The sequence below is a fragment of the Fusarium phalaenopsidis genome (genome assembly GCF_050370095.1).
Source record: "Fusarium phalaenopsidis strain FUZ10S chromosome Unknown contig_32316, whole genome shotgun sequence".
Lineage (NCBI taxonomy): Eukaryota > Fungi > Ascomycota > Sordariomycetes > Hypocreales > Nectriaceae > Fusarium > Fusarium phalaenopsidis.
This window is the reverse complement of record NW_028145399.1, coordinates 1,561,956-1,586,450: the sequence shown is the minus strand read 5'-3', so window position 1 is coordinate 1,586,450 and position 24,495 is coordinate 1,561,956. Positions and strand designations below refer to the sequence as shown.

Below are 24,495 nucleotides of genomic sequence, written 5' to 3'. Positions count from 1 at the left end.
AATGAGGCACCCATTTACGAGCTATCGGCTGAAGGTAGACGAAGAATGGGGTAGAGAGACTGGATGCATGTCAACCGCAGGATTCTGTTTGTCAGGTGTGACGATGTTTGATGACGGCTGCATCCAACCGTGCCGGAGCCACCTGGGTTGGCAAGATAGCCAATTGAACATGAGAATGGATGTTGGGTGTCTCTTTACCTGTTCTGCGCTGGTGTTGGAGGTTAAAACTTCATGTCCGGCTTCTTTTTAATTCCCATTTCTTTCCCCCATCATCCTCGTTTCGTGAGATCCTCCAGACCAAGCCTACCCCTGTCGTATCTACATTCCGTCTTGCCATGGCTCATGACGAACCCGATAAGCCGACTGATTTCACTCTCTTGGCGTATTCCACAATGCATGTTGTGAAAATTCGACTTTGTTGAAGGTGAGAAGATCGTCGCGTGTAAGTGCTTGCCATGTACGCCCGATGCTTCGGCTGACTGGGGCATCTGGGTATCTCTAGATCTCTCTAAAGACTGCTTCTCCGAGGAGTTTGTCTTCCACAAAGTCAGAAGCCAATACAGTATCAAGAGAGCGAACAAACCTCACACGTGCGCCCCCGAAGCCTTTTGCTGGAGGAACGAGCAGGGTGGGAGGTGTTTGCATCTTCAATGTTACCGACGCAGCGCTTCCTTGGATCTCTACCCGAGGAATGTTGATGAAAACTTACGCGGATTTGCGCCTTCGGCCAGCGACCAGAGACGCAGGGTCCGTTATCTTGTGGAACTTCTATCCAGTAAGCTGCTCTACCATGAAAGCTGGTCACGACAGCTCCCTTGTGAGGTCTGGCGGATGATTGCCAGTTACCTTGTCCGGGAGACTGCAATCACTGTAGCACTGGGGCGAGAAAAGGCGTCCCCTCTAGGCCCATATCGGTTTTCTTATGACTCAAGTCGTCCTACGTACGTCTCTTTCATCAAGGTTGATGGTCGACACTATATCCAGAAGATACAGTCATCGCCCAGAGGCAGCAGCGCCCTGCTAAACTCTTCGAGGAATGCTTCAGACAAGTCTCAGTTCATATGCCGATTTCCGGTACTTGATGGGGCAAAAGATTGCTTTGTCGCGGCTGATTCATCTGGGACTCTGCAGATGTTCCCAGTCTACTCCCATCAGCGAGAAGCATGGTGTCGCAACTATCCTGCCATACCAGGTGCTTGGTGGTATCTCAAGCCTGATCTTCCAACAACGGCCGGCGGCTGTCTACACGAGATTTACTGGAAGATTCCAATGGCAAATCCTCCCACAATCATCGACCTCGGCACAATGCAGGAACCGCATGTAAAACAGGATCTTAATGTTCGATTGCGCTTCTTCGAGTGCAACACGCCCGATATCGTCGGCTACTCTGTGGCACTCGATCATCGGGGGAATCTTCTAACCGTCTTTTCCCATAAACGGGATCAGGGGCTGAACCAGCCGAGCCTGTCTATAGTGCCGGGCTTGGAAGACATCACTGACCCCGCCGAGTTGTCTTTGGCCTTCATGCCTTTGCACCAGGGCGAACAAATCTCCGAGATCTATATAATTAACAGGAAATACCATAGACCTAACAGGAGACCCCCTTTCCCCGGGGCGACAGGCATATTGGTACGACCACAAAGCTCTCCCTGTCGTTGCGCATGACTAACAGCCATCCTTCATAGTTTAATACTGACAAAGGGCGAACTCTTGCTTTTGGGACATCCGAAGCTGGGGCTTTCAACATCCAGCGCCTTGTTACAGTGCCTCCCAAGCCATGCCGTGTCTTTATTAATGAACTAGAGCATACGATGAAGATATCCAAGCTCCAGTTCATTGCTTTCGAAGGAGACAGCAATCACCCCTTTCCTGCTCCTCAAGACGCTCTGCCAACTCAACCAGTGTCCCGCTTGCTGCCGTCACTCAGGAACATTGACAAATGGAAGTATTGGTATACACCCTGCTCCATGAAAGATGCATCCAAAGTTTACCCCTGTATCGATGGGGTTGTCAATAGCCGTCGGTACCAAACCCTCACCGGTCTGCTTGTCGAGTTTGCCGACGGCCATCGCGATTCTGTGGGATGGGTCCGTCTAGACTGGCTCACTGAACCGATCTCACTTCATACAAGGGGCAACATATATATTCGTCGCGCAGGGAAACAACTTTTCTTTGAGGGGGCCACATTTGAGACGCAAAAGCCAGCAATAGGCCGAAACGAGGGGAGACTGGAAGTCAGGCAATTCGACACTGGAATGGTGCTTTAGTATCAAACCTTGACGCAACTTTTTGTCTAATGGGTGGGATGACATGGGCTGGCATTGATTCATGTTGGGCAAATGATGTCATATGTGGTCTGGGTAAGCATAGTTTTGTGTTGTCGAATGGGTTCGTGGACAATGATCCAACGATCAATTTGAGGCGATGGGGATTTCATGGGTTGGAGATTCTCTTGATCCAGTCCAGGGTTCAGAGTATATTTTGGGTATGAGAGAAGGTACTAGTTGGAGATTGTAATAGCTCGATCACCATAGTTCTCAGCTGGCAAAGATTGATATGGAGTGTCAAGCACACTTCTCAACCGATTACAGGCGCCCAGCCCGTGGTATGTCTCCAGCCTTGAGCAAAGCATATTTAGCAGCAATGGCCTATCTATCTGTTTATTGGGCAGTCCGAAAGATCTGTCGTCTGTTATTGAGCAACCCCCAAGTCAAAGGGGCGATGCCACCCAAAACCAAAGGAATCTTGGCTCTACTGGGCATGGACCTTACCGAACTGACCTGTGTCTGAAATTGGCAGCGTATTACACTCAAGCTTATCAAGTCATGCCACCCTCGGTTCAAGCTTGACAAAAGGCCGGAACAGACACGAGCTACATGTGCCCACTCGAGGCTCCCCGTGGTGCATATGCAAGCGCTGCGCCCCTGCCACAAGGCTGAATGCCGTCGTGAGAAAACCACAACAAGTACGATAAGAAGGTCGCGAATGAGAAGTGATGATTCAGCTCTCATTTTGAAGTTCAGTGCCCTTTAAAACCTCTTTAACTGGCCAGTATATGCATTCTGGGCCTTCTATTTGATGAAGCATGCTTTATCTTGAGATTCCTGAGGTTCCCCCTGCCATCTGAGGAGAGGCTCAAATCAGGCTGCGCAGGATTCAGCTGAAAAAGCGATTGGGCTGTACAACACCGGAAGGGAGCGACTTGCAGGATGCGAGTGCCAGGGTCTGTCTGCAATCGCCTGTTGGCTGCTCAATTGTTTAAAAACAGAAGATGAGTAGACTGCGGCCTCCCTTTCTCCATCGTTTCCCCTCATCTGCCACATCCGACAGGAGAGACGTCCTTCTTAAGCGCGTGTTTCGATATTGACTTGAATATGGAGTCTCGACTATGGCCTCTCCGACGAGCACTTCAGGGGGTTTCGCCTGTTTGGAAGAAGACTCCTTCGGGCCTCTTTCGCCGAGACACCACGCCGGCGATTTGTTACGATGACTGTGGTGAGTCTAAAAGCCTTCTGGTCGGCGTACGAACATGATTGACGGCCATGTCTGTGTAGATGGCGCTTACAAGATCGCCTTGTCGTTCGGGAAAAGCGATCAACTATGTGCCAAGGATAGCACCTTTATGCGCGCATACAGCAGCTGCACGAAATGCATAGAAGAAAATAGCGGAGACGGCGGAGACGGCGGGATTCAGGGTTATGTCGAACCCAAGTTTGGCCAATTCATCAACTATTGTGAAGGGGAGGATTCAAAGAGCGCTCAGGAAGAGAACCCTCAGTCGAGTGCTACTACAGACTGTGATGGATGCATCACGACGGCTATGGAGGATTACAGAGGCTCTACCATCATGATCGTTTTGGGTACGAAGACGGTGCCAACGTCGTCACTTCTTGACAGTAAGCTACAGGGTCTTCCTCGCGTTGCTTAGACCAGGGCTAACAGTGGGATAAGAGTCGGTCTTCAGGTATGTAACAGTCAAGCAGACGGTTACGTATCACGAAACTGGACAAGCATCGTCGACTGCCACTTCAGGGACAGATCGCAACGGTATGTCTACACGTTATCCCTTCTCGGTATGTACTAACCTGCTTCCAGAGCCAGACAGTCCACCTGGTCCTGACATTGCCACCATCGTAGGCCCCGTCGTCCCTTCGGTCGTACTCCTCATCGTCCTCACATTCCTCGGCTTTCGATGGTATAAGAAGAGAGAAAGGATAAAAGATCAAGAAGCCCAGATCGAACCGGACGAAGAACCCAAGGTGGAAAAGGCCCAGCTGCACTCAGATTGTATATCTCGGCCCACGTATGAGTTGGAGGGCTCAACACCCTTCATTCCAGATCCGATCTCTCCAGACGGGGCAGAGATGGCTGCGAATGAGGTTGCTGCTCACGAGATGCCGACGGATAAGAAGCCGGGGGAGAGAAGAGTTGAGGGGGCGGAGGAGAACAGGCCGGACGAAAGAAATTCAGGGAATGGAGACAACGACGCAGCAGGCGCCTCCAAGTAAAGTTGAGGTTGAGAGAGCGGCGGGTTGGCCATGATTGTTATTCTTTTACTCGTGCTCTTAAAGTCTGAAGCCCAGGCACATCAGCCTTGATACCCCGGAAATGTCATTTACAACACATAATTCGCCAAGCCCAAGGTTTCTCACGTTGCACTCTCCCATTTTACAACGTTGCCAAAAACGGGTCACATTCAAGCCTCAATGATCGACAACCATAACGTCAAGCGTGAGCATAGGGCTGATCGACATCAGCGCTAGGAACTCGGGCGAATCCCTTCAAAAGAGACGTCTTTTGCTGGATGTTTGGACTCTCCGTTTGGTGGCGGTACTGTACGAGATCGTCGACGCCGCTGATTAAATCACACAGGCTGTGTTGCTGGTTGGAGATGATCAAGGCGGTGCTTCTTGTTGGAAAACTTGGCCTTGCGATCGACAATCTTTGAAGAGGATGCTTAAAATAAGTAAGGGAGGGGCTTACCGACGACCCGAAAAATGGTCATCTTTTGCCTCTTTGCATCTCCCTCTTATATCCTTACCTTGATTCCTTGGCATGTCCAAACATCACTTATACGATTGAAGATGGATTTTATACTTCAATATGCAGGACAGACATGGAAGTCCATCTTCCAGCCTCAAGTTTCTGTTCAGAGTAACCCTACAGGACATGTTCATCTTCGACGGGAGACAACTCCTGCAATATGCTACGATGACTGCAGTACGGCACATCTCTCTGGCCATGACTACCCGGCAGCTGATCTATGAATCTAGACAACGCATACAAGATTGGTCTCTCGGATGGAGACAAGACCGACAGACTATGTGCCGAGAACGGTTCCTTCATGCAGGTCTACAACATCTGCATAGACTGTGTAAAAGAAAACAGCGATTCAACCAAAGACACTGTAAACGCCGACATCCAAAACGAGTTCAAGCAATTCCTCGACAAGTGCAAAAACACTGAGAGTGCATCCACCATAGCACCCAACAAGAACGTCATACAGACAACTTCGTGTGCCGGGTGCGAGACCACGGTCTTGACTGATTACACCGGAGGGGTTATCACGGTCGTTTTGGGTACCAAGACCGGAGCTGCGACAGCTTCTTTAAGCAGTATGTTGAGAGGGCAAGGTCTCTGGGATGAGAGCTAACCATGAACAAGACTTTTTCACGGTGACACGCACCCTCAAGGTCACTCAGACAGCAGACCCGGGTTCTGACTCAAATGGTATGTCGAATACATCTTCCAATGAATAATGGCGAACTGACCCAGAACAAGACGACTCTTCAAATGCCAACATACCCATCATCGTTGGATCAGTCATCCCATCGTTTGTCTTCCTCGCATGCGCTGCCTTCTTCGGCATCTGGTGGTGGAAGCGACGACAGAAGCAGCCCAAGGAGTCGAAACTCGCCCACGTTGAGGGTGGCAGCTCAGAAAAGCCAGAAATCGAGTACAAAGCACAGCTACCCTCAGACTGCGTTCCTCGTCCTACGTATGAGCTAGAAGGGTCAGCGCCATTAGCTCCAGGCTCTTCTTCATCCGACACGGCTGTTGAGGCTGAGATGCCAGCGAATGAAGTGCCTGCTCAGGAGATGCCGACCGACGTGAATAATACAAGACACCAGCCGGGGAGTGAAAGCTCGGATAGATAGGGTTGGGGGCTATCTCTCGAGTCGAACTTGAGATGCGTCTGCAAGGTACGGCCGAGGTAAGACGCCAGCCATATGCCCGGCCGCGAAATGGTGTTGACAAGCCCAAGCCCAGCACCGAGGTAGGGGAGAAGACTCTTCCATAGGTCAGCTGGCTGTTACGAGAAGTGACAGCTCGACTGGGACATTTACTCGTGTCCAGCATGAGGAATCCGTCTTGGCCTATCTCCAACAAATAGCATCAACGACCCCCATCCCCCAAACTCGTCCTAGAACCAGACCATCATGTTCAGTCTATCAATTCCCGGGAATAGCTCCGGAAAACGCCTCCCAGTTGAGGCTAAGCCGGTGAGACCTTGGGGGGGGGGGCAAAGCGCCGGACTTTGCGCTCAATCTGAAGCTATTCAGGGGCTACCAGGTTAGCGTACGAAACGGCTCGACAAGGCACAGCAAGGGGTCTGGAGCCGGTCTTGCTATGGTTTTAGTGTGGCTGGCTCTATCTTGGTTGTTTGACAATCCGACGTCGACAGCCTAGAAGAAGGGCGTTGGAATGATACTCTGAACTCTCAGTCAACGACTGGCCCATCTGAGCATGAGCGTAGCTCGTATTCTGTAATACAACACAACAAGCATCTCAAAGGATCACGCGACAAAAGACAATACGCCGCTCGGATACGCCGTCAGGATCTGACAGATATTAACGGTACAGGGACCAAGATTGTCGATGCAGCCGTGGTTTTCGACAATCTAGGTTCGCCAAGGTGTCAGGGGACCTTGATCCCAGGCAGGCGGTTTATGCTAGGAGGACCGAGCTCTCGTTCAGACAACTCGGGCGTGGTTTCCCCTGCCCTGCAAGGACCAGGGGAAAGGGGACAGGACATGGGATGGATAACTATCAGGATCTAGACAATGGCACGTGCGGCGGCGATGACTTTGTTGAAGCCATGGTGCCATTGCCAAGAGTAAAGGTCTGGCGCGGGGTTGGTGATGGCTTCGTTGGCGGCGGGAATTAGCTGTGGCAATAATGAGTCCGGGATAGCAAATGGCGTCGGACCCGGGTTTAGAAAAGTGACCGATGGCTCTTGACCAGCCAGTTCTCCTTTGTTCTCTTGTCTCAGATGAGGCTGGGCCAATAATCAAGATTCACAGTAGCTTCAGAGTCTGGGTGCGGGCTAACAGAAACCCGACCACTCGGGCTACCCTCCATTTCCAGGTGCTGAAGGATGCGCCAAGTGACAACGCCATTGGCGATGCCTTGGTGGTGGTGATGGAAGTCCGCGGGGCCGGGTACTAAACTGGCTGGTGTGGCCCGACGATGAGGATTCGCTGGGACGAGAATTCGCAATCATTCCATCTGCCAAGAGCCGCGGTTCTTATTCCATCGAGTCGCAGCTTGTCCATCGTGAGCAGAGACGGGTGGTGAGCACACAAAGAATACCCCAGATCTCTCCGTCTTTACCCCAGAATCGCCCAGCCCGGGGGGAAATCTGGGGTTTGCGAGATTTTCTGGGTTCACAATGGGATCTGATCACTCGGCGTTGAGATAGTCGAACGAGTGGCATCACGAGAAGCTGGGGAAGCTGGCATCATGACGCTTCCCATGGGCCTGGTGTTGCAGAAGCGAGGCCCAAGATTGGGTGACTGTGCCGTCAGTGTGCGTCGACATGGCACCACCATGGCTTTTGGTGCTCAGCAGCATCTGTAATGGATGCATATACCAGATATGCATAAGCCAAAAACCTTCAAGGGCCGTCGACCAAGCCCAGACCGTTGCATCCTGCATCCAACAAACGTGGCATAACACCGCTCAAGAGAGTGACCGCCTCAGGTCGTTTCCGCTGCGTATGTGGCGTCCATCGGTGCAAGGCAGAGAAGTAGACCGCCCCAAGAGATGTGACACGATACTGGTGGCATCGTGAGCCTGGTCTCCCGCGTGGCATCCAGAGCAAAGTAGCCCTCGTGGGAAATGATTTGCGGTCAACACACGTGGCCAAGACGACGGCGCGAACATGGTCGATAAAGATGGACTGAAACCTCGATGGACGCTTCATTTGTCGCAGTATTGATCAAGCCGCAGGGTTTCAGTGACGGCGCCAAACGTGGACTCGAGTTACGGAAGAGGCGGCAGTCGATCCCGTAAGCAAAGCCGCCCGCACAGAGGAATGGGGCCGCGTTCTAAGAGGCAATCTGGATATATCACCGGAGCCGCTTCTTCTACCACATGTTCCATCGCGCCAGGACGAGGACGGCGTGTGATGAGGCGCGCCGGCGGTTGCTACCACAAGCTCTGGTGAAGAAGGACGCAAGCCCTAACGACAGCAGCGCAGTTGGCGTCTGGGGTTGGACAGCCACGGCTTGAGCGCTTTGACTTCGACACGGGTTTAAGAGGGAACAAGGCGGCAAGTTGAGTCGTGGAACTGCTTGGCGGAGGGACAAGACGCTGAAGAAAGGTTCCACTTGGGCTTTGTGAGCGCTGACGGATCATGGGTCCGCGTGCTTCTGGGTGATGAAAAGGAGATGCTGTGTACGGCCTGTGAGGTCAGTGAAGCTTATCAGGAAGCGGTGAGAAAAGCATATCGTCTGGATACGAGAGAGATGGTGTTGAACAGGACAAGGCAAGACGCCTCCGTCAACTGCTGACCTTTGCTGAATATTCCCCGGATCCTCTCCATCTGCCGTCCCCATCGCCCCTCTCTACCTGTGACCTTTCCTCTCGCTCTTTTTCCTTTTCCCCCAGATGCCAAGGCCCGTCATACAGCAGGGGTCCCATGGGCTGAGCGTGGCTGGCCAAGAGCTGTCGTGGCGAAGAAAAACCCCGCGCCAAGCAAAGACATGGGAAAGACCAAGACAACGCGGTCAATTGGATGCTCCTTTTCTCCAGCGGGCGCTGTCGAGCTGAGAGGGAAAAAAGCTGGGGGAGGGTCACGATGGGCTTGGCTCTGGGGAAATTGGGAAAAGGGAGGGAGGCGAGCAACAGGCAACCACGTGAAGATGAAGAGCAAAACTCTAGGGATGCCGATTCCGAAGTTGCGACTTATACCGAGGCCTAGACAAGACGAATTTTAATTAAATTCGATAGTTCTGTCTCGGGAGGGCGAAGATCATTGCTGTCAACTGTCTCGCGGCCGAGTTTCTCGGGGCATTTGTAATTGAATCGACGGCATCTAGTGCCGAGTCTGACAGTTGAAGGAAAAGCTTGGTAGGAGATGAAGCTCCTGGCTGGCCGCTCAGGGGCCGACGACGACATCCATTGCAACGTAAGAATAGGGCCGTAAGGAGGGCGCCGTTCCTGACACTATGACGGCAAAGAGAAGGCGGATCAGGATCTTTGAGTAATGAGATGAAGCCAGGGACCACTCAATGTCAGCAGTGAAGAGTCAGTGCTTCTTCAACAGAGTCAGTGCTCACCAGGGGATCTGTTTTACGTGCCGCTGGTTGCTCAGAGGAGGCCATTCCAGGGCCATTCCAGTGGGCCTGCGCCACCTGCCCACTCCTTCAGCAAGGTCTCCACTGCACTTTCTGCATCAATGGGTTACAGACGGGGGAAGGCGCGGGCTGACCAACCCCAAGATCCTCAGGCATGCGGTGGGCACCGTGGGCTTTGCTCACCAGGTTTCTCCACAAACTCCACACACATCATCTCTGCCTTCACACCTCCATCAGACAGAGACACACACCATCGACACCCATTATCGGCCATCCATTGGAATTGCACAGCACAGCACAACAGGCCCGCTGGCCCGTCGCCGCGTCCGACTGCCCAGCTGCTCCCTTCTCCAACACCATTGATTCGTCGCCACCTTCTGCTCTCCGTGCCATTCTCCATCCGCGTTCCTACCTCGACGACAAGGCCCTAGAGAGCTTGGCCGAGCTGTCTAGGCCACAACAGGTCTCGTCTGGCGGACGCTGCCTGTCTATGGCAGAGCAGATATTACGGTGCAGCCCTAATGCGAGATGGATGGCCATGCCTCTGCCTGCCATCACCCATTGTTCCCCGTGCTATCTGCCGTCCGGTTTGACTTTGAGGCTTAATCGTCCTCCCGCTGTCGTGTTCAAGGCCGTTTCTTCCTTTTCCTGACTCTTGTCATACCAAATTACGCCACTCCACTGCTTCGACCACCGAGATATCCGTCGACACCCGTCGACACAGCGGCCCTCGATCTCTGTTACGTCAAAGCCAACCAACCCTGTGGAGCTCCATCTCGAGTCTCTCGGCTCTCCCTATGCCTGTGGACACCTTGGAGTCTCCCTGGCCTGTTCCCCGGGGGCCCATTAATGATGCGCCGACAGGAAGCCCACTCGCATCTCCAGCGCATCAAGCTAGCCGTCCATACTCGCAGGGGCACCCTCGTCAACGGTTTCCGTGACCTAGACCCTTCCTTTTCTCACCTGTCCTCTTATCCCCCTCTCTGTCGTAGTCTCTGTTCTAGCTCATCTAGTTCCCCCTCTGTTGCAGCAACAGCAGCCTCATCTTCCTCTTTAGGATCGTCCCTCGAACCATGCGAATCCTGTTCCTGCCCCTCCCTGCAACACCCATCTACACACACCTCTTGTCTTCCTTTGTGCCGGGTTCTTGGCTGCTTCTGGGCAAGACTACTTGTATCTTGTCTTTCCCACCACACCCACCATCATCGTCCCCTCCATATTCCTTCTTTGCCATCCTGCCATGATGATCTGCGTCCTCCCCTCATTCACTCTCGCCGGTCCGTCATCACGCTAGAGTACATCATAATCACCCTGGCCTGATTTGACCCGGTTGCCTTTTGTTCCTGGTTTTATACTTCAAGACCAGGTTGGACCTGCCTTCGTCTCTAATAGCAACCTCACAAGACTTGCCACAAGCCGGCCACGTCTCGAACAGCTATTCCAACTCTTCAAAGGATCGAATTGTGTTTACGAGAATGATACTTTATCGGTGAGAAGACATCGCCTGCTCTCACCCCGACTTAACGACCCAATTACACGACGCCCACGATAATATTACTACAACAATCATCACCCTAGGCCTCGTGCTTCAACTCCGTCGCCATGTCGTCGTCAGAGATCCTCACGCCGTCGCAGCTCAATTCGATAAGCATCATCGAACGAGTATGCTCGGTGTTTTCGCTGCTAGGCTCCCTCTTCGTCATTGGCACGTTTGTGTCATCCAAGGCGTTTCATAAACCCATCAACCGTCTCGTCTTTTACGCCTCGTTTGGAAACATGATGACCAATGTTGGAACATTAATGTCGAGGCAATACCTGGGTTCCCCTCACTCCGTGGGCTGCCAGTTCCAAGCCTTCTTGATCCAGATGTATGTGCCTTTCGGAATACTCCTCGGCAGACATTAACATGTGCAGGTTCATGCCCGCAGACGCATTCTGGACTCTTTCCATGGCTATCAATGTGTACCTGACGTTTTACTTCAAGTTTGACGCTCGAAGACTACGCAAGATGGAAATCCCCTACCTCGTCGGCTGCTATGGAATCCCGTTCATTCCTGCCTTTGTTTACATCTTCATCAAGAACCGGGAGGGCGAGCGAATGTACGGTGATGCAACCCTGTGGTGCTGGGTGAGTCCTGAGTGGGATATCTGGCGCATCATTACCTTCTACGGTCCTATCTGGTAAGCAGCACTCAAGCCGGAACCAAAAGCCAATGCTGACATTCACAGGGTCGTCATTGCCATTACCTTCTTCATCTATATCCGCGCTGGTCACACCATCTATCGCAAGCGAAGGGACCTCGACAACTTCAGCTCAACTGATCAGGATCTCACCTCCCTTGGAGATGCCCTCGCTACTATTAAGACTACTGAGGTTTCGGTGACGACCGAGGTGATGGCCCCAAATGCAATTCACCTTCAGCCCATGGGCCGCCGAGCTCCGGACGTCAACAGCCCGCAGGACACAAACGGAGCCTACTCGGTCACTATCTCGGCAGATACTAGCTCCGGGGATATTGCCGATGTAGTACTCCCGATCCAGCAGCAGCAGACGCGGACCAGCATGCAGGTGCCCCCCGTTCAGCGCAACCCAGCTCGACGACGAAATCGCGAGCTCAACAACGCAGCATGGCAATACACCAAGTGTGCCCTCCTCTTCTTCACGGCCATCCTCATCACCTGGATCCCGTCGAGCGCCAACCGTGTGTATGCTGTGTTCCACACTAAACACTCGTCAGTGCCGCTCGAGTTCATGAGCGCTTTTGTGCTTCCATTACAGGGCTTTTGGAACGCGCTCATCTACATGGTCACATCGTGGGGTGCATGCAAGAGCCTGCTGAGCGACCTACGCATGGGTCGACGACCAGACGTGACCGAGTTGGTGGGTGGCATGGCGCCTGAGATCGGCGTGCACCATCATCACCACCACCGACATAATCTTAGCCAGTTCCGGGCCAACACACGCTCAAATAAGTACGAGACGGAAAGTATGACGGAGCTGGCCAACGAGAGCAGGCCAAACTCGGACGACGGACGGCGAGATAACATACACGTATGAGGCCACCGTGTATGATTGGAGGAGTGGATTTTACATACTTTTCTTTTGTATCACCTTGTATAATGAAGACACGGTTTCCATGGATGGACTGCGTCTTGGATAGCGACACATTAAAGGACGGCATTGGAGGATTGGCTGGACGGATATGACGGATACCCCAGTTTCGTGTCGCGACTGATTATATGTTTACGGAAAAGCCTAGGGGCTTGAATTGCGCATCTGATGGATAGGATGCTAGTTAAGGATGGATGTGGGCTAGCACATAGGAGATCAGGGAGTTGACGGTACATACATTTACTTGCACAAGCGTCTGAATAGACTCTGAGTGTATATTTTGGCATTCATCCGAAAACATCTGCTCAATGTGAAGATTTTGTCAGGCTTTGCAACCCAGACTTGAGCTCCATCAAATCCATCTAAGCTTATCTGTTGAGCATTGCTTTTTCTCATCAAGTCCTCTTGTCGAATCGATGCGTCACATTTTGGTCGTTTTTTCTTTCCTCTTGCTTTTTCTATGAAACATACAACCCGCCTCTCCTTTTTACTTTTCCCGTCAAATTCATGCGAGCGATTAACGAAGCGAAGGAACCGAGAATCCTTGACCGCCACATGGGGTGGTTGGAGAGAGGCAAAGAGGTCTGCAGAGTTTTTGAAAGGGTCTAGATGCACAAGGAAGGATGCACAGAACTTTTCCTCGTGGATTGCATACAATTTACGCTTGGACCTCCTTCACGCTGAGGGCTTTTATCCGGTACACGAGGGGAAAACGTGGTGTTCTGTAAACCACGCGGTAGGCAGGGGATAGGATGGGAGCATGCGCGTTCTGTCACATAAAGGGGGCGTGTAGCCGCTTGTCCGGAGGGAGTGATGATAGAATGGAAGGATTTTGGAGAAATTGGGTATTTCTGATATGTTTGTTGGAGAAGAGAGAGAGGGGGGGATATTTTGTGCAAAAAGGGCGGAGAAGAGGGGGATGAGAAAAATGAGGTGGTCGTGAACAGCAAAAAACAAGAGCACATGAGCAAATCTGGGGAAAATCTGGGGATGGGCATATCAGTGGGCCTTTTTTCTCTTTCATTTTTCTTTCCTTTTTTTTTTTTTTTTTTTTTTTTTTTAACCGACCCCCTTTTTTTTCTCGTCAAGAGATGTACAGGCAGATCAGATCCTGGGGAAGAAGATTAACGAAGCGGCAATTCAAATGGTCTCTCTCAAAGTGGAGTTGGACCACGGTCTTGAGCTTCCTCTTTTGGACAGGATGCCCGGGGATATTCATTACATGGGGATCATGTGTACGAGGTTTTAATAGAATAGACTTTTTGGTCTTTTGAAACGAGAGTGAGAGCTTCTAGACCTTGAGAGATGCAGGTCGTGAGGGGGCACAGCACAAACCTGCGATGTCCTTTTCCGTTGGCAGCTCAGGTGGCGTTCTTATCACCTCCGGCTCTCTTTATTCCGCTTTAGCTGCCGCCGAACGGACATGGCCAGATAAAGAGCGTGACCAAGGGCAGGGTCAGGGGATCCGGCTCTCTGCCAAGACAAAGACCAAAATGCGGGGGAAAAGAAGAGAAGCGAGATGGCTGGCTGGCTAAAGCTCTGTTTTGCGGGAGAGGAGAGCTTGGCTTTTGAAGCCATCTTCTAAAAGATCACCCATTTTTCTCCTCGCCAACAAGCCATCTGCTGGAAGAGGTGATGGTTCTCCCGTCCATCCGATCGCTTGGGACCTCGGTTCACGGCTATGTGTCAGGCGGTTTGTTCGGTAAACTTGGGATGAACTAGTAATGATTGTCTTGGTCCGAGGGTGCAGGACTGGTACAGGCTAGTGAGTGAGTTGAGGTCTTTTATTTTATGAATGCTTTATTAATCACTGTGATATTATTGTCATAATGAGAGGCTGTTCATGGTGATATCGATCTCACGGAGATGTCATCTGGGGCGTCGTGTCTTGATAGCTTCATCGAGTTCTACCATTGAGTGAGTACGCCAGATCTGTCCAAAATAATACATAGTTCACGATGAGTAACTTGTGCAGATGGACAATTTATGCCATCGCCAAGACTATTTCCAACTTCAAGAGGGACTGGCTGCCTCAAAACCTTGTTCACTCACGGACGCGTTCCATGGTGTTGAAGCACGCACGGTGCTCAGCAAGAGAGCAGGCAGGCCCTTGTGTGAGCAGGAGGCAGCCGACTCATGAACCCAGCGAGAAAGAGGAAACAAGGATAAGGTTATCCCTATCCCAGGAGTTGAACACTCTAATCAAGACTGTGACGGTAGCCAAAAAGCAAGTCCAAGTGGCTGCTCTCGCTAAGATCCTAGGTATGGAGAAGCTTGAGCTCACGTGAGTCGGCTGGTGCTAGGTGAGGCCCAGTGAGTTATTTCCTGCTCAAGCTCCCGTCCCCACCGAGAATAGTGGAGGTGGAGAGAGCGGCAAGTGGGCTGTGGCTTGTCAGTGGCTTAAACATCGTCAATTTGATCAAGAGCATTCGCTTCTCAGTCTCAACAACAAAAAAGCATATACAGATCTTCTCCCTGAAACAGCTTCAGCCGCAATGATAATAGCAGAGGCATCCAAACTCAGCCTACATCACCAGCGAGGCAGACTTCCGTCATGGCAGATTCTCCCTGCACCGCCTCTCACTGCGCTCTACGCGCTGAGGCTGTGTCTCCTCGCCATCTGATTGGCCTCTCAGTCCTCACCAAGAGCCCCTTCTATGGCTTCGTTGCCTGCGTGAGCTGACGGACCCGTTGGTTCTCTCAATCTCCCCATTCTCCTCGCGTAATACAACCTTTGCAGTCACTGCATGTCCGAAAATGGAAGTACTCGGCGCGGTCGCCAGTGGCATCGCCGTCGTGCAGGCTCTGGAAGCCGTCCGTAAGACAGTCGGCCTGATACGCGAGATTCCTGAGATACAAGGCGATTTCGATGGCCTTATAAAAGAGGTATATTCTTATTCCTTTGCTTGGCGGTGACGACTAGCGCCTGACTCAATTGCTCTAGTTGGACTTGACCGAGGCCATGGCCAAGGTCGCTCAGCAGATCCCGCCGAACTCGCCAGAGCAGGACTTTTTGGCCAAGGCAACCGAGCAGGTCAACGAGGTGACGACTGAGCTGAACAAGGTCCTTGAGAGCTGCGCTCGCGGGACCGACGAGGCCGATAAGAAGCTGTGGAAGACAAAGAAGAGAAGGTGGCTTCTGGAGGAGCAGAGGATTCTCAAGCTCGAACGCAAGTTGCAGAACGCAAAGGGCACTCTGCATCTTGCCATGACGTCGCATGGGATATCCAGCGAGGCAGAGTCAGCTGCTACCCACAAGTCTCGCCAAGACCACCCCTTGCTGATGCTGAAAGCAGATTCCGAGCTCGGTTCCAGATGTTTATGGACCTTTTCATGCTTGAGTCGAGAACTAAAGCATTGGGGATTCAGGCTGAACTGCCAGGACCTCAACCAGCTGAGGAGCTGCCGCCATCTTATGCCCTAACATCAGAGCCAGAGGAACTCGACGATGATCGTGTGGAGGACCTCGACAGTGATTCAGACTATCTCGGAGAAAAGTCCATTGGTCTAGTACCCACTCATGCCCGAGGAATTGTACACCCTCCAGGATCCAAAGAAGACGAATATTCAACACCATGGACATACAACAACTCAGTACAGCTAAGATCCGCCATGCCAGCCCGACGGATGACTTATACGCACACATGCCAATGTCGATGCCACTTTAAGGAGAGCAGTTACCAGAGTGCACCTTGGACGCGGTCCTTGGTAGGTTCGTGGCTTCTCCGTAGTAACGACTCGAAGCAGTGCACGAACCCGAACTGCTGTCGACAGAAACGCTCGCCACGCCTGCAGTTCCAATACCAGGTTCCCACATGGTTCTTCTCCGGTGCTCTTAGCTTTCAGGCAGCTTATAGCCAGTTCTCAGGGCTCAACTGGTCATTACGGCCACTAACCTTGATCGAGTTTACTCATGATATCTGGGGTGATCTTAGGGCTGGTATTCATATCACCCAAAAGACTTTAACCAAGGCACCTTTTTACCCGAATGACCATGACGTTTCTGGTGAAGGGCTCATGGAGGTTAGTGATAAGCCCCAAACTAAATGGCCGTTGTGCTGATACCTCTCACAGTATGCAATCCGCCGTCGACTATACAATGGCGTTGAGGCTCTCCTTTGTCAATGGGCAAGTGTCTTGCCAGAATCCGGACTTCCCAGGTAGGTGTTTATTATGTTCTACTCGCCTAAAAGGCAACTCTAACCCGGCCTAGAAATGTTTTATATGAGGCAAATGCCGCTCTTCAGCATCAATTCCTCACTGACCACGAGATCTACATCCTCAACAAGGTCAAGTCTTTCGTCAAAGATCAGCCCGAGATGACAACCACCCAGGTTCATACTGCCGTCCGCCAGGGGTGGGGCCTGGAGCATGCCCTCGAGGAAGAGCCTTGGGCCATCGACACCTTTGACAGCACCGGCTCCACGCCTCTTCACTTGGCAGCTCGGATGAACCGCACTAGGGACGCTGAGATGCTTGTCAACGCGGGCGCCGACGTCGACATCAAGGCTTACCACGGCCGGACGGCCCTCATGTTTGCTGCCAACTGCAGTGATGTTGACACGGTCAAGGTCATCCTCAAAGCCGGCTGCAACCCGAACATAACTGAAAACGATGGCGCTGCAGCCCTCCACTTTGCTGTACGCCGTCACTACCCCGAGATGGTGGCGCAGCTACTGGCTGCTGGTGCCGATGCCATGGGCTGTGATGAGCGGAACAGCACTCCGCTTCACCACCTGGCTCAGGGATCAGCTTGTACCTTTGACGATCTCGCCAAGGTCATTGATATGCTTCTCTTGGCCAAGGCCGACCTCGAGTTCCCTGATGACCTGGGTTTTACTCCGCTGCTCGATGCCCTCATGTATGATCAAGTGTCAGGCCTGAGGTGTCTGATTAATGCGGGTGCTTCCCTGTCCGTCATTGACTATGATTCACGAAACATTCTACATTTTGCCGCAGAATTCTCCTCCTTGCCAGCCTTGGAGCTTCTTAACGAGCTGGACCTCCCAAATCTCAACCCCTACCGCGGCAACGAGGGTGGCTACACCCCTTGGGACTGCTTCGTCTGGATCAGCCATGCCCCATACTGGCTAGACATTGGGTCAAAGCGTCTCCCGAGTTATGAGGAGCAGAGCTCATTCATGAGACTCTATGGCGGTATTCGAGATCGAAACCTACGTGATGACATTGAGACCCTTGAGAAAGTGTTGGGCTCGCTCAAGGCACGAGACGGCCCCATGGCGCGTGTGCACCTGGTACGCCTGATCAAGAAGGAGGAGGAGTGGGAGCGTGAGAACTATGTTGCCTGGGCTAAGGCTGTTGATAAGAGGATACAGCACGAGGAGTGGCAGCTCGCTATGGATGATGTTGAGGATTATCTGAAGGATCTGAGGGAAGAGCTGGCCACCCCTGTGTGGGAGACACCGTCAAAGTATGGTTATCTGTATGATGATGAGGTGGTGTCGAGCGGGGAAGAGGAAGAGGAAGACGAGCAGAAGGATGAGGCGGTGGAAGTCGACGACTCAGATGATGAGAAGTCAACTGCCGGTGAAGAGCAAGCTTCTGATGCAGAGTCTGACGTTGAGGAGATTCCAAGGCTGATGGATGGGATATCCATCTCGGTGCGGTGAGTCTTCGAGCAGGCATGATACATGGAAACTGTCGCTTCAGGGCGAGTCATGAAAAGTACATGATTGTTCATATCCAGACTACACTTGGATTATGTAGTTTAGCGCACACGAGGGCTTTCACGGTAGGCGTTTGGATATTGATTCGATAATACGGTCAACCAACTGCAATATGATAGGTGCTATATAGCTGCAAATACTTGTTATAACAAGTTATTACCATTATCCTCGGCATTTCTGCTACGTTCTAAATTTTACAACTAATATCTCATGCTATAAACAGCCAATACAAAGGCTTCAAACAGAAACTCGTGACAGCATCTCATCGTACAGTTCAACCAAGCAACAACTCTTCCACGGCCATTCATCAGAAACAAAGCATTCTTCTCCAGCCCAGTCTCTCTGTACATGAAACCCAAGCGCCTATCTTCTCTCAGGGGTATGAAGCCATTCTTCCCGCGTCTAAAGAGAAAAAGAGACCAAATTTACCATGGTCTATCTCTCTCTCTAGATATCTTTGTCTTTAAAGCCCTCAATCATCTTGTACTCCCAAAAAGTCCCCAGCTCAAGACACTCCTTGACGCAGTCTTCTTCTTCCCACCACCACGTGTCGCCAGTGACATAACCTCCCCAGACCTCCATCCACAGCATCCGCCCGACGAGGCACCTAAGCTCCGCCTTGACCTCGTTGTCATCCCGCACCCTGTCGATGAAGGGGTCGCTGCTCTCCTCGGATGATCGGCTCTTCTTGACGCTCTCGGGCACTGCGTAGAATCTTGTTGATGTGATGGTGCTGCCGTAGCCGCGGAGGCAGGCTTCGCCCATCCAGTCTCCGAATAGTTTGCTTGGATTCGTGCAGCGAAAGTTGCGCTCAAGGTTTAGAAGGAGATGCTCTTCTAGCCATGTACGCATGCGGTTTCCGAGAACCTTGGCGCAGGGGAGAGGATCGATGAGCGTCAGGTGTAGAGAACCTCCTTGGCGTAGACACTTGCTGATGTTCTTAAGCACGGCGGGTATGTCTGACGATGGGCACAGAGCGGGAAGAGAGAGCGAGTAGACGGTTTTAAAGAGGTCCGGCGCAACGGGGAAAGCTGATGGAGATACCGGTGGGACCAGCACGGGGTTGACGTTTGGGAATTTGGCGTTTGAGAGCGGTGTTGCTGAGAGATGGTAGATTTTCTTGCTTGGATAAAGCGCTGCAAGATATGAAGCCATAGCTATAGATATTAGCATCTGGTCTTGTTACTTCTTATGGTGTTTTCTTTACCTTGAGATTCGTAGAGCGCTAGGATCTTGACGCTTCCGGCATCACGACTAGGTGGTAGAGAACGAACAGCGCTCTGCGGAATAGGATCGAGGTGAAGCAGAGTAGATAGCATCCATCGCTTCTTCTCCATGACGAGCTCCCCATGGAGACTCTCATCAACGGTGCTCCAAACCTCTTTAATCCGCGAGAGGACGACAGAGGCGCTTGCAGCTGCCATACGCTTGACCTCTCTGTGCAGCGTCTCCAAGTCTGTGCCAATATCATGACTCGTCTTTATCAGAGCCTGTGTTGGCGTCTTCATGTCTTCACTGGGGTCCTTTTCGGAGAGGCAAGCCCATTCTTCGGGTGGACGCCAGTTGTCTGCGCCGTTGGACTTGAACGTGATCATCATGGGTACCTTTGTTCGAGCAGCGAATCTAACGCCGGGAATGACGTTGGATGGAGAGTCAGGTCGAAGAAGCGGCGCTGGGAAGTTTCTATTTCCTATCAGTGGTAGCTCTCTAGAAGGGTTGGGTATCTTACCTATCTTCCTCGGGCGGCGTCACAGGCTGATCAGTATCAGGCTCAGACGAGATACAGACCTCAGAAGACAAGTCATGATTGTCAGACCCAGAAGTTCGAGGGACAGATGATACTTCGGTTTGCTTTGTGACGTACGAAGCCGGCCCCAGAGGCTGAACGAGCTTCGAAGTCTCTGGCCTCGAAGTTTCCGGGCCCGAACACCTCTTTGCCCTCATCGCCTGAAGCTCAACATTAGAAACTTCATTCGACAAACCCGAGTTGCGATGGCTAGCATTGTTTGAATCCTTTGAGCGAATGCTGTTCTTGTCCTTTTTTGAACCCCGACCCAGGAGGAAGCCAAAGGGGTGGTCAGATGAGGATCGACCGCTGTGAACAGATTGAGAACGTCTAACGATGGAGTTTTCTCTTTCTTTCTGCTTTTGCATTTGTTCGCGCTTCTTTTCCTTTCTTGCGCGGTGCTCTCCGACGAGCTCGCGGTCGGGATCGGTCCATATGACGTCGAACATGGCTGCGATGAAGCTATCGCGAGGATGCCAGAAGAGATTTAAGGAGTGGAAATCTCGTGTGATCTAGAAGCAGGTTCAAAATGAAATGGAACGAGTGGAAGAGTGTTGAGGTGTCTGTTCTCGTAGGTGTTGCTTGGAGTGGTGAAGAAGGAAGAGATGGTTTTGCAAATGATGAGGCTGTGGAGATCGCGTCAGGCATCTACCGCAAGAGAAAGTATTTCTCAGCACCGTTCGGCTCGTCTCGTTGACGGCCGTTGCCAGCTGCCAGCACTGGCAGACCCTTCTAGTGCACATCCGCACACAACGTGCAACGTCAGTGATGATCAATGGGCCGAGGCATGTCTCCCCTGGCATACTCCATACAAAGAGCCAAGCATGAGGCCAAGAATGCGTTGGCATGATGGGATATAAAGAACGGAGGAATAGTCTCATCAGGTCAAGCGTAGTCACACAGATATATAACCATCACGACCTGACCCAATAGTAAAAATTCACCCTCTTCTAGAATAGTGGCTTCACCCCTCTTCGGATATGTACAGGTGGATTTGGATGCGCCATTGGACGCCTTCTCGCTTGATAAAGGCCGGGGAGGTGCAGGTCGTGTTACAGGTTTGTGCTACTTGAGGGTCGTGAAGTATCTGGGTTTTAGGGATAGGTTCGTGTGTTAATGGAGATTAATGATAAGGGACGAGTAAAGGGTTGGATATATATTGCGATATCATCTACATGTTGATATGCCTTGACATCTCCTGGCATGAGCCTCAACGAGCAGCAAGCGTAGACATACATGATAATCTCCAGCTGCTTTATCCTCTTTATGATGGTGATACACAGCTGGCCCACAGAAACACCACCCGCTCCTTTGTAACTCCAACAAAGAAACCTCCCAGAAAAAAACACAGTCGACGTTACCTCTTCCCACGAGATGCTCCCCCCTTTTGGAGGGCAAACTTCACGTCGTGCCTGTGCCTCGCAACTTGGACTCGAGAAAGCACTCGAGTCTCTCCATCTTTTGCACACAAGAACCGTCTGTTCGGTAACTGTGCTTCCCCTAGTCTGAGGTCATCGACAGTTTTCGCAGCTGGCTGCCAGGTGTCGGCCACTCGAGGTGCATATCACCTTGCACTTTTTCCCTCTCCTCCTCTTCTCTGACCTGCTTCTTCCTCTTCATTTCATTTCCTAGAGTCACACTCTTCCCCCCTCGTTCAGTGTCACCCTCATCCTCTCCACGGCGTTTATTGGCGTCACCAGCCAAGCCTCTCTACCTCCTTTTCTCCTTCAACTCTTCTTCTTTTCTTTTCACGATCAAGAATATTTCAATCTCTTCACCTTCAGGACATTCACCGCAGCAAAGAACCTCACGATGGCCTCCTCTCCTCCCCCTCATGGCATGATAGACGCCAACCGTGATCAAGGCGCACCCTCGTCCTCTCGCTTCTGCGGCGCCCGCGATCTCCTCAACAAGGTCGACGGCTACATCAGTTCCTCGCGGCTGGGCCACTTCTTTCGTCTCTCTGGAAGCGGTCACGTAAGAAGCCCCTCCTCTATTCTTGATTCTGGTCTAACAACCCCTCAGCCTGACGAAATCGCTGGGTCTACCTTTTTTCGAGAGATTCGCGCTGGTTTGACTACCTTTGCGACCATGGCATACATCATTGCCGTCAACGTATGTCCCCTTTCACCTAAGTCCGCATCTGATTCAAGCTAACGTTTCGAGGCGGCGCTTCTTTCTCAGACTGGCGGTACTTGCGTCTGCGACTTGACCGACAGACAGGCCTGTGACAAGATTGACGAATACGTCGCTTGCAAGGAAGGCAAGTCAAGAGTAGAGGCTCACAGAATACAACTGACGAAGCATCAGATGTTCGACGAGACCTTGTCACCGCTACTGCCGCCGTCGCTGGAATGGCAAGCTTCATGTTTGGCCTTCTCACAAACCTCCCCGTCGCCATCGCGTACGTCTCCTCCTCTTATCATCTCCTTCAGTCTCGTGTATACTAATCCCATTACAGCCCCGGAATGGGTCTCAACGCCTACTTCACCTTCCAAGTCGTCGGCTACAACGCCAGCGGCCCCATCCCCTACCGTCTCGCCCTCACCGCCGTCTTTGTCGAAGGTCTCATCTTTGTCTTCCTCGCTCTCACGGGCATGCGACAGTGGCTCGTCAAGCTTATACCCGCCACCATCAAGACTGCCACCGGTGTTGGTATCGGCTTCTTCCTCACGGAGATTGGTCTCTCGTACTCTGCGGGTATTGGTGCCATCACTGGTGGCTGGACAGCTACGCCGTTGGCCCTGGGTGGTTGTCCTATCGAGATGATTGATGAGGTGACGGGCATGTGTGCTGGGGGTCAAATGTCCAGCCCCAAGGTGAGTTGTTCCCTATATCCAAGCAATGTCAATACTGACAATACCAGCTCTGGGTCGCCGTCTTCTGCGGTGGCATCGTCACCGCGTTTCTCATGGCATTCCGCATCAAGTACGCCCTCATCATCGGCATCGCCCTCGTCTCCATGCTCTCTTGGCCGTAAGTCCACTCCCCTATTGTCTTCCTTACACTCTAACCTTCATCAGCCGCAACACCCCCATCACCTACTTCCCTCACTCCCCCGAAGGCGACTCCCGCTTCGACTTCTTCAAGCAAATCGTCGTGTTCCACCCCATGGAAAAGACTCTCAACAAGCTCGACTGGGCCTTTGAAGCTCCGGCCTCGCAGTTCGCACTCGCTCTGTTCACCTTCCTCTACGTTGACATCATCGATGCCACTGCGACTCTCTACTCCATGGTCCGTTTCTGCGGCGTCGTGAGGGACAGTGACGGCGACTTTCCTCGCTCCACCATCGCCTATTGCACTGATGCTGCCTTTATCTCTATCAGTGCCTTGCTTGGGAGCTCCCCTGTCACGGCCTTCATTGAGAGTGGTGCCGGGATCGCAGAGGGCGGGAGAACAGGACTGACTGCCATGGTCACCGGGCTTTGCTTCATCGTCTCTGTGTTTCTGGCCCCCATCTTTGCGTCTGTTCCCCCATGGGCCACTGGCTGTACCCTCATCTTGGTAGGTTCCCTTCGTCTTGGGCTTCTGCCCAGAGCTAACTCTTCCCAGGTCGGCTGCATGATGATCCGTCAAATCACCCAGATCAACTGGCGATACATCGGCGACGTCCTCCCTTCATTTATCGTCATGACCTTTATCCCTTTCAGCTACAGCGTCGCCTACGGTCTCATCGCGTAAGCTCACCCCTGTCCTCCCTCTCAGATCCCAGCTAACGATATTCTCAGCGGCGTCTTTGCCTATACCGTCCTCAATGGCCTCATTGCCATCGTCGTCTTCCTCTCCCGCGGCCAGCTCGAGCCCCGCGAGTATGACCTCAAGGAGTACTGGACCTGGAAGGGATCCGGTCGCGCCCCTTGGTTCGTCCGCGCCATCCGCCGCCGTGTCAGCGATGATGACAGCGACGACGACGATGACGACCGCCAGAGCCGATCCGACATTGCGATGGACTACATCGACCGTCCTGGCCACAGCAGCTCCGAGACCGCCGTCTCCTCGGGCAAGGAAGATACCGTCACCAAGACTGGACGTCCCGCTTCTCCTCCTGGCCACTGGGTGAACTAGCCCCATGCTTGAATGTCCTTCGCATCTACCCATGTAAGCGGTCGTTTCAGGGGAGGCTACATCTCATTTTGGCTTTGTGAGAGGCAGATTTTACTCTGCATAATGATGATATATACAAGCTGTTGAACAGCTCAGAAGAAGGGGTCGCCATGTCAACGGAATAGAATCCACTCAGATAGAGAGACAGACGGCACACCAGAGGCAGAGAGAACTAGATAAGATGAGATGACTGACGGGCTTGATAGATGCCGTGTAGTAATGTAA

At 52.2% G+C, this 24,495-nt stretch overlaps 5 protein-coding genes across 5 annotated transcripts; 4 read left to right on the top strand and 1 right to left on the bottom strand.

Annotated features, from left to right (window-relative positions):
* Positions 1 to 3,374: 3,374 nt before the first annotated feature.
* On the top strand, positions 3,375 to 6,158 carry LRP88_12061 (uncharacterized protein; the record flags this gene model as incomplete). The annotated part of the gene is made up of 3 exons (XM_083248469.1): positions 3,375 to 3,495; positions 4,096 to 4,287; positions 5,782 to 6,158. 3 exons carry the CDS (start codon positions 3,375 to 3,377, stop codon positions 6,156 to 6,158), a joined length of 690 nt encoding a protein of 229 aa, XP_083095899.1.
* Positions 6,159 to 11,183: 5,025 nt separating this feature from the next.
* LRP88_12060 (uncharacterized protein) lies at positions 11,184 to 12,639 on the top strand (the record flags this gene model as incomplete). The annotated part of the gene is made up of 3 exons (XM_083248468.1): positions 11,184 to 11,383; positions 11,496 to 11,762; positions 11,811 to 12,639. The coding sequence occupies 3 exons, from the start codon at positions 11,184 to 11,186 to the stop codon at positions 12,637 to 12,639; spliced, it is 1,296 nt and encodes a 431-aa protein (XP_083095898.1).
* A 2,811-nt stretch (positions 12,640 to 15,450) lies between these two features.
* On the top strand, positions 15,451 to 18,323 carry LRP88_12059 (ankyrin repeat-containing domain protein; the record flags this gene model as incomplete). The annotated part of the gene is made up of 5 exons (XM_083248467.1): positions 15,451 to 15,579; positions 15,638 to 15,906; positions 15,990 to 16,716; positions 16,768 to 16,853; positions 16,907 to 18,323. 5 exons carry the CDS (start codon positions 15,451 to 15,453, stop codon positions 18,321 to 18,323), a joined length of 2,628 nt encoding a protein of 875 aa, XP_083095897.1.
* Positions 18,324 to 18,827: 504 nt separating this feature from the next.
* On the bottom strand, positions 18,828 to 20,615 carry LRP88_12058 (uncharacterized protein; the record flags this gene model as incomplete). Its single annotated transcript, XM_083248466.1, has 3 exons — positions 18,828 to 19,537; positions 19,588 to 20,003; positions 20,110 to 20,615. 3 exons carry the CDS (start codon positions 20,613 to 20,615, stop codon positions 18,828 to 18,830), a joined length of 1,632 nt encoding a protein of 543 aa, XP_083095896.1.
* A 1,363-nt stretch (positions 20,616 to 21,978) lies between these two features.
* LRP88_12057 (permease family-domain-containing protein) lies at positions 21,979 to 24,231 on the top strand (the record flags this gene model as incomplete). Its single annotated transcript, XM_083248465.1, has 9 exons — positions 21,979 to 22,143; positions 22,192 to 22,281; positions 22,333 to 22,357; positions 22,477 to 22,570; positions 22,628 to 22,985; positions 23,033 to 23,142; positions 23,190 to 23,670; positions 23,719 to 23,843; positions 23,895 to 24,231. The coding sequence occupies 9 exons, from the start codon at positions 21,979 to 21,981 to the stop codon at positions 24,229 to 24,231; spliced, it is 1,785 nt and encodes a 594-aa protein (XP_083095895.1).
* Between the last annotated feature and the right edge of the window lie 264 nt (positions 24,232 to 24,495).